The 11,684-nt window shown below is 33.3% G+C and overlaps 1 protein-coding gene across 1 annotated transcript; it reads right to left on the bottom strand.

Annotated features, from left to right (window-relative positions):
* Positions 1-1,140: 1,140 nt before the first annotated feature.
* Positions 1,141-7,736, bottom strand: LOC107878629 (E3 ubiquitin-protein ligase SINAT5). The gene is made up of 3 exons (XM_016725686.2): positions 7,027-7,736; positions 2,138-2,524; positions 1,141-1,705 (listed from the first exon to the last, which is right to left on the bottom strand). Exons 1-3 carry the CDS (start codon positions 7,270-7,272, stop codon positions 1,343-1,345), a joined length of 996 nt encoding a protein of 331 aa, XP_016581172.1. The 5' UTR covers positions 7,273-7,736; the 3' UTR covers positions 1,141-1,342.
* Between the last annotated feature and the right edge of the window lie 3,948 nt (positions 7,737-11,684).

Here is an 11,684-nt window from a genome sequence, read left to right on the forward strand (position 1 = left end):
AATCTTCTGATACATGCATGGTGAGCCGTAAAAAATTTTCTTTTATAAGAATAGCTGGAAGAGGAAATGTTTTAAGTAGCTTAATACTAATATAACAACAACATATTCAGTGAAATTCCACAAAGTAGAGTTTGGGAAGAATAGAGTGTATACAACCTTATCCTTACCTTTTGTAGGTTGAGCGGTTGTTTCCCAGAAACCCTCCTACTCAAGTGAAGTAAATCAAAGTAGTAATGAATAACAAACGAGACTGAGATATTCAACCGATAAAGGTTTTCGAATGTCCCCATTTGACACAACTCAGGAGGTATTGTACCATTGAAAGGATTAGTAGACAGACAAGTTCAATAAGACTGAGGTTTCCAAGACTAGAAATATTTGTAGGGATAGAACGATGATAAAATTATCGTCGAAATGAATGTGTGCGAGGTTCTTGGAGATGTTGTCGATAATAGAAGGTAACTCCCCACCACCAGGATTATTTCCAGCTTACTCAGAGTTCTAGAAAGTTAGAAGAATCAACTAAGGACGCGGAAAAAGGCGTCACTCACTATTGCTAACAAACTTGTTGGACAAGTACAAAAATCATAATTCGACATTTTACTTGCAATATCAGAAGGAAGCTCACCACTCTACGGGTCTCGATTCAAAATCAGGCCATTCAGGCGCTCTAGGAACTTCGCCAACAAGTTCATTAGATCAGAGAAGAAGAAACTCCAAGCCACTCAGCTCGTTATGACCATCCATAGGGATTTCATCGCTAAACGAATTGTTAGAGAGGTTCATATACTGTAATGAAGCAAAGCAATTACAAAGGCAGAGGAATTGCACCAGCAAGATTGTTAGTACTCCCTACATCAAGATACCTCAATTCTTGAGAAAATACTAATTCGTTGGGGATTTTACCTTCGAGGATATTAGAAGAAGAACTAAGGTGATTAAAAGTTTCAAAGTTATAAGATATTTCTAGTACATCTCAATAAATTTGTGTTTCTCTACCCTGGAAACTGAAATGCCGATGGTCTGTACCCTCTGCATCCCAAATAGAGGTTTTAAGTTGAGAGTCATCAATGCATTTTAGCACTACCATAGAATGCAGCCAGAAATTTGCAACAATGCAGGCACACAAGTAGGTAGGTTGGTTAGAAGACACAAGTTAAATGTCTATGGTAAAGCTCTTGCAAGTGTTAATAACAAAAATACACAGGTCAGTTCATACATATGAACACAACTTTCCACGCATTTTTAGAACAATCTTCAATGTCTGAATCTGTTTATGTCTTGAAAAATAATCAGTACATGCGACAGCAAGAACAGTAGGTGAGAGACTTCAAAACCAGTATCAAGTACAGAGGTTGGGCATACATGCTCCCCCTTCAGGGTTCTGTTGTTCCTTCCATATCCTTCCAGTTACTCGTAACTTAAGCTCCTTTCTCTCCCCTCCAGAAAAGAAAAGGGCCATGTTACGTTGTATGACAAGCCCATCATGGCTATCCCTTACTTTCCTATGACTGTCTCTTATGCTTCGGGGCGTACCCTCCCAGGTAAGTTTTCTTCCATTACCCCCAACTTCCAGGCTGTAGCTATAGTTTCGAGCCTCCATCTCATCTCCCATAAAACGAAGAAATGCCATGTAAACAGGAGCTGTTCCCAGCTGGAAGGCTTCAAAATGGAGACAGAAGCACTGACCAAAACAATTGAAAACCTGAAAAAGAAGTAACAAAATATATAGCACTCAAAAACTTTAGCGAAACTTGCTTTTGAGCGCTGGTGGAAAAAATTAAAATAGTTCCTAAAGGAGTAAAACAAGCACAACATACGAGGTATGAAATTATAACGTGAAATTTCAGTAGCAGAAACAGGAGGGTAATTCTTGATGAATCTTCCAACAAAAGATTAAACTAAGGCGCAGATACGACAAGTCATTTTATCAAGTGTAATGAAAAAGAAAGATATGAAACAGATGAATGCTAAAGATTTACGTAATGCGAATAGCGACTAAGCACCTTCTAATATTGAGCCTTGATGAGACATGAGACGCGCAAATTTGGAAGAACATTTTAAACTCAAAACACAAGGCCAATGTCCTTTTAGTTTACATACTGAAATTAAAACAAAAAGGAGATTTCCAACTTACTGTTAACATCCACGTAGCATTTTCCACTTCTCGAGGATTAGATTTGACATACCGATGGTTGAAAGTGCATCCTGAGTGCATGTCTACCTTGTGATCATCCCTCAAATGAGCAACCAAGTAAGGAATATCACCAACAACTGAGCACTCAGACCCAGCATACGGGCAGTTGTATGGTCTAAAGTTGCAAACTAACTCATGTTTTAGCTTACTGTAATAAGGAAATATCTCAGGACACCCAACAGAGCCATATTTGCAAGGGAGCTCAAGTGATTCAGCCACCTTTTCCAGTGCTAAACATCTGATATCGCCAAGCTCCTGTCTACAGGTGGGACATCGGTTGTGTGCCCTGGCTTTACATGTCGAACAGATTGTGTGTCCATTATGACACTGCAGCAATAGCATGCACAAAATGACAAGTAGCCGTTTGGTTTAGAAACAAGTTATGCAGGGATTTTAATATAAGAATCAATAATGCAAGGACTGTAACATGGAGCTTATATTGGGCGTTTGGTTCATTATACAACAATTGGATATACAGTGTATAACATAAAGTTGCGTTTAGTTTAAAACTATATAAGGGTTCAGAGAAAGAGATTTGAGGATATACTGAAGGGTAGCTTTGTAATTTCAAATGTTTTACCCATTTATAACTAATCATGGTATTGTACACACATTGGTCTTAATATAAAATAATACATGAATTGATGTATAAGTTATACAGATATTAGAAATGTTGACAATTAGTAACCAAACAATGGATAACAAAAGGCAAGTTATTATGCCATGATTATTTTTGCTAATACAACAAATAAAACAAGCCCTTAAGCTTATTAACAAGAAATGAGGTTGCTGAGGTCACTGCTAAAGTTCATATTGTTCACGGTTATGACTAATTGTATTGACTTTTAGCTTACCTGGTTGTGATACTGATTCGGGCGTAGATTGGGTGGTTAAATAGTATATCCAAAGAACTGAATGGCTCCTACTAAATAAGTAGAGGAAAAACTAAGGCATCACTTTGATACAGAAAAATATGGCATCATTGCCAGTGACACTAAAAGCCTCCTAATACCAGTATCAACAGATAAAGGCACATGAATATGTCTTTGAAACATGCATGAGATATTGAGTCAAGAAAATGGACCTTGGCCTAACTTAAAACCCAAAAGCTAGAATGTAAACCATGTTAGGACCTTAGACCTAACTCAATCCCAAAAGATTTAACCTTTGAGGTGAGAATTGCCCGAGACAATATAAAGTGGGAACAGTGTACACATCTCAAAAGCATATGTTTTGCTCAATAACAACAATGTTTGTGGAGGAACCTTCATTCAGGATCATCCACTTGACCCTACATACCACCACCCAACAGTCATAATAGATAGGATCAATTAATTCATAAAGTTTAACCACATGTCAGTTTAAGCCATAATTACAAACAAAAATCATTGGTTGGTAAGCAACAGCCAGGGATCATAGGATACCACAATATCTGCAATCAAAACTCATGCCACTGTCGGATGGAATGTAAAACACAAACAAGGTGAAAAGCCTATGTAATACATAGTATCACAAAGGCATAATACATTGCAGTCAGAAATCAAATGGAAGAAATCAAAAGATATTTGTAGTCCGATAGATTGCAGCAATACAACAGTGACACTCTGATTATAGTCAAGAGACTTATAGTCCTGCTTTCTCATCCGTAACCCTAAAGTCCTCCTGAGTGCTAAACGGCTCCTACTATGAAGTTAATTTCACCCTCACTATATACGATAAATACTCAAATATTAAGTCAATCTCATCCTCTCTAACCTCAAATAATCAAAAAATGCCAATTCCAAGTACCACTATCTCTGCAAATTGACATAGATGATCTCAAGTGTTCAAGAAAAATCTCTACATCAAGACAAAGTAATACAACAATAACAACATACCCGGTGTAATCCCACAAAGTGGGTTCTGGGGAGGCTGGGGTGTACGCAGACCTAACCTCTACCTTAGAGGTAGAATGGCTGCTTCCAATAGACCCTAATACCTCAAACATAAAAAAGATTCCAATCATTTAAGATAGATTCTTATGAATATTGTAAATGTTCTTACTCTAAAAGATCTTGAGGCTTTAAAAATGTGTGCCACCCCTTTAGAAAAAGTCAACTCCACGTATGAAGCATCACGCGCTCATGCAGGGTCAAGGGAAGGCTGCACACTAAAGGGCTATGATACATAAGCATCAGTGGTTGATTCCACAGCTCAAACCACCCTATTTTTTGGTACATTACACACTAATATGCAGGTCAAACACATACTTAGTTAAGTTCACAATGCCATTAGACCATACTTTTGATGAACCACAAGACGTAAAACAGAAATCTTCTAACCCAGCAGTAAGACAGGTAAGAGATTTTAGCATTGCGTGTAATTACATAGAATGATTAGACAAGAAAAGAAAGATAATCATCAGAATTAGGAGATCTAAAAGTTAACTCACAGCAAAATAAATAATCATCATGCTCCATCCTAAACTTCTCTCCAAGTTATCCTTGCTACTCAATGGGAGATGTGTTTTTTTCATAATATAACTTGCTCATGATGCAACTTTGTACTTGAACAAGATAAAGAATTTCAACATCCAAATATGTAATATTTATAGAGTTCGACCAATCTACTATAGATACAGAGCAGTCATGTGCTCATTTGTTCAATCGATTTTTTATTCGATATGTGCTGTTGAAATATTGTACCTCCAGCTTTAATCAAGAGCAAAGATGCTTTCCTCTACTCCATCTTGCATAGAACTTTTCACTTAGGCTGGCGGCACTCATTTGATTTTTCGGTATTCATCATGCCTGTTTATTTCAAGATTGTTGTGAATCAATTTCTTGTAAAAGGGTTCTCTACTATTCTATGGGACAAAGCAAGAATCCTTATTTTAGTCATTTTATTTCCATATTAAAATGAGAAGAGATCAATTAAGTTAATGTTAGTGTTGCAGTTTCTCCTCTTGTACCGGGTAATTTGGCTAACTGCTAATAAGTCTGATGCAGATAGGAAGAAGTCAACTAGTGTTCTTGGCTGCTAGATATTAACCCTGGTCTCCAAGGATTGCACCTGCTTCATTAACCATTAGGATACACTTTTGGAGGTAAAACAATATCATTCAGAAAGGTAAAACAATATAATTTTTCTTTTGCCTCCACTAGGGAATTGAACCTGAGACCTCATGATTCTCCTCTATTAATTGACCATTAGGCCGGACCCTTAGGTGCAAAAAGGTAAAGGACCATTAGAGCTAGAAATTTTAGGAAGGGTGTTCATTAAAATAGAAGCTCCTTTGCAAATATTAAAATGGTAAAACCAAATTGCAGCCGCTGGGGATCGAACCCGTGCATGAGACGCCTTTGGCTGTTACTGAACACCTACCACCGCTAAGCTACATCCCTCAGATGAGTTAAAGTTGTTCAAACCTTTACATTTAACCAAATACTAGGGAATTGAACCTGAGACCTCATGATTCTCCTCTATTAATTGACCATTAGGCCGGACCCTTAGGTGCAAAAAGGTAAAGGACCATTAGAGCTAGAAATTTTAGGAAGGGTGTTCATTAAAATAGAAGCTCCTTTGCAAATATTAAAATGGTAAAACCAAATTGCAGCCGCTGGGGATCGAACCCGTGCATGAGACGCCTTTGGCTGTTACTGAACACCTACCACCGCTAAGCTACATCCCTCAGATGAGTTAAAGTTGTTCAAACCTTTACATTTAACCAAATAGAATAGCATTTTACCTATATCCGCGGTATAAATTTCCAGCGGAGGTTGTTCACCTGACCACCCTTGGTACAAGGTGGCTCCGCCCCTGTGAAGGACTACCCTAATAAATGGTGTCGAGTTTCACACATAAGAACTCTCATGAGAAAAGTGAGAGACAAACCACTAAACCACAAACCCCTTCTTGCAATTGGAATTAATTCAACACAGAAGGAAGAAATAAAACACTAGAACAAACAACAATCAACCAAAACTAGTTGGAGTGGTTATATGAACCTTATGTGGTTAGACTACTTCTACAATAACCGCCAACCTCCTTATCATTTATGAATAGATCAGACACGAAAAACTAAATCCACAAATTTAGCAGCTAGACCCAACATACACAGAAGTTTGGGGAAACAAAAAGCACATCACAATCTAAAAAAAAACATCAAAAGGGACAAATTCACCAAATAATTTCTAGCTAACTCCACCCAATGCTTCAATAGTCCTATGCAGAACCAATTCTTAGAGTCCACCTAATAAGCCATGCTCCAATAGCTGGAAAGCTAAACCAAATCTAATTCATTCACTAACCATAAACAAACTCCCTAGTTCACACCAATCCCCACTCCTCAACTCACATAATCCATAAAACAGAGAATGAAAAGGATTGCAGATCATTCACCAGAGACTATAAACTGGAGCTTCTAATATTATAATTTTTTATTATAACTGTGTGTCTGTGCCATCTTTTACGCACCTCAACTAAATTTCACGGGATACCTACCATCTCCCACCCGCAACAAGTTTCAAGTAACTCTATCTGCCAAGGCTAGAACAGATAGGAAAAAATCACCTAGTGTTTTTTGTCTCCGTTGGGATTTGAACATGAGGTCTACCTCATAGTTCTCAGCCCACTTCACCAACCACTAGACTTTCTAAGCAATTAGAGCAGTCAAACAGGTAGATAGATCCCCAAAATTAGCCAATATATCATTACAAGAAAATGACTAAATCTATACATCAAAAGATAACACGAGAACCAACAATAAAAATTCAATCTTTCCTCAATCAAACCAACAAAGGGGTTCACAAAAATCCAAAACAAAAAAAAAAAAGGAATTTTTAGCTAACCTGATGGATTGGAGGGTACATAGAATTGGTACAAACGGGACATTCAAGAAGTTCATGAACACTTGTTGTAGAATGAATTGCTGCAACACCATCATTATTACTGCTACTAATATTAATATTATTGTTGTTGTTAGGTATCTTTGAAGATGAATATTGAGAATGAATAATATGTGGATGATGTAAAGGGATCTCATCATCATCTACACCATCTGAAGATGATACACATTCAATACTATCCAACTCCATTCTTGAAAAAATAAAAAGACCAAATTTTTATTCAGTGAAATCAAGAACGGATGGATTTTATTTTTTTTTTCAAATTTAACACTATGTGTGTTTGAATTTGTGGGTTTTTGTGGGAATTTGTTATTGGGTTTCCATCAATAATGGGTTTCTTTTCCAAATTATGTGTTTTATTTTTTTATTTTTTTGTGATTCAGAGATTGAAGAGAGAAGAGAGAAGAGAGACAGAAGGACCTTTAGCTTCTGCTAGGAGGAAAGAATGGTGCTTTCTTCCCACTTCTATTCTATTGGTTGCTTTTCTGTTTTTTGGGCTTTAAGACGTTGTCGGTATTTATTCTACATAAAAAGGTACAAATACTTAATCTAATTGTTAGAAATAATTTATTTATGTTATGAAATAATTTATTTATGTTATCATTATAATAAAAAAACACTTAATTGTGTCATTATTTTTCAATCGTAACTTAGTGGGCGAAATATCTCGTGGATACTTATAATTATTCTCGTTTATAAAATGGATATTTTTACTTAGGATCTATTTGGATAAGCTGAAAAAAAATAGCTGAAAAGTGTTTTTGAAAGTGGTAAACTTATTTTAAAAATAAGCAGTTATGTGTTTGGATAAAAGTGTTGAAACTGCAAAAAAAAAATTATTAATGTGTTTGGTAAACAAGTGTTTTAAGCACTTTTTTTTATCAAAATGTCTGAAATATTCTTAAAGTTGTTAACAATATATAGAGTTGATTATTATTAATTTTTATTTCTAAAATGATTCAAATTAAAATTAATATATATTTTAATATATATATATATATTATTAATTTGTGTACTAAAAAACCTTTTTTTGGTTAAAAAAGTTTAATCATTAAGCAAAATATATATATTACTAATCATTATAATTACATTAATAGATAAATAGTTGGTCACAAATGATACTATTTGCTTGATAAAATGACTCTTAATTAGAAAACATATTACTCGTTGATTGAGTAATGACTATCACTATTAAATATTGGCGAATATGAATGTTGCGTCGTGAAATATAGATAGATCATTCACTAATCGTCCATGAAGTTGTATATCTTCAATGAGTATTCTCCATATATTTTGGTTGGTGAATTATTTTTTTATTAAAAAAATTCATATGTTGTACAATAATAATTGTTCAAATTTAAAAGAATATATTAAAGAAGGACAATAATATATAAAAATTCATATTTCATAAATTAGAAGTTTCATACAAAAGAAGTATTAATATAGTTAGAGTTAAGTTCGTCATAAATATAAAAAGTGAAAATATTCAATTAATACAAGCACTAAGCATTAAAAGCTATTTTGGGGCTATACAAGGATAATTTTGGAATAAGAGAGAATTTTGAAGGACAAAAATATTTTTTAATTGGTCAAACTAAAATGGCTTAAAAGCCCAAATAAAAATATAAGTAAGGAATTTGAGCTTTTAGTTTTTGACTTTTTTTTAAGTCAAAATTAATTTTTTTTAAGCAATTTTTAAAATTGTCAAATACTTCTAAAAATAAAAAGTGGCTTTTAAGTCATTTTGACCAACTTATAAGTTCTTTCAAACACCCTCTTAACCTTTTATCGTCTGAACTCTTCAATTCATCAAAATCCAACATTTTAAACCCTTCTTATGCATATGTGGAATTAAATTATTGAGTTGACAAAACGAATGTTCACACACATTTTTAAAGCGCGTGATTCAACATTTTTAATTTAAAAATATTTATAAAAATTAAAAAAATAATAAATTTAAAGAAAATTAAAAAAAGAGTTTAAATTCTAGCACCCTCCCCCTGTCCAGTATCCACCACCCCATCCAGCACTCATCGCCTCCAACACTCTCCCCCATCTCCCCCCCCCCCCCCCCCCCCCAAGCCGCCCCCGTCCCCCACCACCACACCAGCGACCCTTTCCCCCCCCCCCAAAATCCACCACCAACACAGAAACTCCCCCCCCTCCCCACACCCCTAAAAAATAATAATATATTTTATAATATATAAATTGATTAAGTTATATATTAATATGAGCTTATAAATTGTTATTTTAAATTTTTAAATAATGATGGAGATGAATTGTATTTTAAAAATAAATTTTTAGTTTATTATTTTTTTTTATTATTTAATGGTAGAGATGGTTTTTTTAAAGTAGAGATGAATTTTTTTGTTGTTGAAATTTTTGATTATATGATATTAGGTTATATGATATATAGGTGAAATCTCAAGTCAAAATCTCATCGTCGTTGTTGAAACTTTTGATTTTATAATATAAATTATGAGATTTTATAATTTCAAATTGTAATTTTATGATATATATATATTCTGATTTATATTATAAATTGATTAATTTATATCAATATGATATAAATTATTATTTAAAATTTTTAAATAATGATGGAGATGATTTTATTTTAAAAAATAATTTTTTAATTTATTATTTATTTTTTATTTAATATTATTGAATAATAATCTAATAAATTAATTAATGAAGATATTATGGCATGTCATTGATTTATGTGACGTGGATATGACGTGACACTTTTTTAAGGAGAGTGAGACACATACATGGTCAAAAGGGTTTAAAATGTTCGATTTTGATGGGTTGAGGGGTTTAGATGACAAAGGGCTAAGTAAAAGTGACCACTTCAAAAACGGGAACAAGTACAAGGGTACACGAGACCATTTCGCCTAACTTAGTGATATGAACGTTTAATAAACCATCAGATGACAAAAACAGTTCTGCAAGATCATCGTTAAAAAGTAATGACATAAATAAAGTTTTTTGTAATGACTGTGATATAGTAAGTTAAATTTTTAATTAGTGGTATAGATAAATCATTTCTAATAGGCCGATGACATATTCAACCTTTTTTCCTTTATGTTATTTGGCTTAATACATTAACATCTTTAAATTTAACAAGGAGTTGTTCGGATTCAACCCTCACTTCCAATTTAAAGAAAGTGAGTTCGAGTCACCAAGAGAGCAAGAGCGGAAAAGTTCCTAGAGAGGAGTTTTTAAAATATATATATATTTAAGTTTACCAGTAAATTTCATTCAGACACTGCAATTATAATTTAACTAAGCATCTGAAAATATGATAAAATACTTTTATTGGTATCTTTCAATTCAAATTTTGCAAGAAGAAAAAATTGTGAGTGTTTTCAAATGTTCATTGTGTATAAGTTAACCACATAAAGTATGTTATATCCTTTAATTATATATACCAATGTGAATTGGAACATCTCTAAGGTAGTTTACTAAGGCTAATGCATATAATTTAAGAAGTTGACATATTTTAAGTGGTTAATTTATTGGCGTAATGGGCACAACACGACAAAAGAAAATTTAAACGAAAAAGTATAATGAAAATATTTTATCATGTGTTTAGATATTTAATTAAAACTAATTGTAATTTAAGTAATTAAATAAAATTTAAACACAAATATAAAGAATTGACTTTGTATTGAAACATTCTATTTTATCTGAGGAAGTACATCACAATAAAATAATAATAGAATGGCAGGTTAAGGGGGTCATTCAATCAACACACACATTTTTTTTAAATTTCAATGGCCAAAAGGCCTTTTATTTTCATGAAAAGAAAAGACTATGTACATACTCTGATTTGGGCTTAACCCAAAACCGGATGCAAAAAGTCCAAATAAAAAACTAAGCAAAGCTATTTAATTATAGGTAACAAAAAAATGTTGAAATTTAAAAAGAGTGACTCAAGTTATAATTATTAAGTGTAGGTGACAAATTTTATAATTAGGATTTAATAATAATTAACTTTGTTTTTAATAAGTCCCCAAATTTTATTTCTTACACTTTAACCCAAATTTTAACTAAAACCCTTAAGTTTTATTTCATACGCTTTAATCCAAATTTTAACTAAAATCCTAATTTATAAAATGGATCTCATCTTTTCCTCCTTTCTCTCTCAACGCTCCAACAACTTCTCCTCTCCCGCGTTTTTCTTTTCTTCATTCTTTTCCTTCTTATTCTTCTTGAGAGGAAAAAAGTTCTCAATTTTGGATTAAATTTTATTTGTGCAGCATTGAGAATTACTTGAGAGGTGATTTTTGATCATTTTGAGTTGAAACTTTATATTGTTGATCTTGCCATTGCAACATGTTTTTTAGCAACTGCTGCAGTAGGTGTTGAAACAGATGCAGCAACTACTGAAAAATATATAGCAGTTGTTGAGTAATTTATCCAGCAAATACAATATCAACTACAACAACTACTAAAAAATATACAACAATTGTTGAATATTTATTCAGCAAATGCTTCATTAATCATAGCAACTACTTCATATATTTTTAGCAGTTACTGAATTTGTTGCAGTAGTTGTTGTAATATATTCAGCAATTGATGAAACAGAATGTTGTAGTTGC

The sequence above is a fragment of the Capsicum annuum genome, chromosome 5, assembly GCF_002878395.1.
Source record: "Capsicum annuum cultivar UCD-10X-F1 chromosome 5, UCD10Xv1.1, whole genome shotgun sequence".
Taxonomy (NCBI): Eukaryota; Viridiplantae; Streptophyta; class Magnoliopsida; order Solanales; family Solanaceae; genus Capsicum; species Capsicum annuum.

Excerpts from the sequence above, each read along its gene's own strand:
- LOC107878629 (XM_016725686.2), bottom strand. The coding sequence starts at position 7,272 with ATGGAGTTGGATAGTATTGAATGTGTATCATCTTCAGATGGTGTAGAT. Across the intron at positions 2,525-7,026 it reads TGTACCCTCCAATCCATCAG|TGTCATAATGGACACACAAT; the intron begins GTTAGCTAAAAA and ends CTATTGCTGCAG. Across the intron at positions 1,706-2,137 it reads ATGCTACGTGGATGTTAACA|GTTTTCAATTGTTTTGGTCA; the intron begins GTAAGTTGGAAA and ends CTTCTTTTTCAG.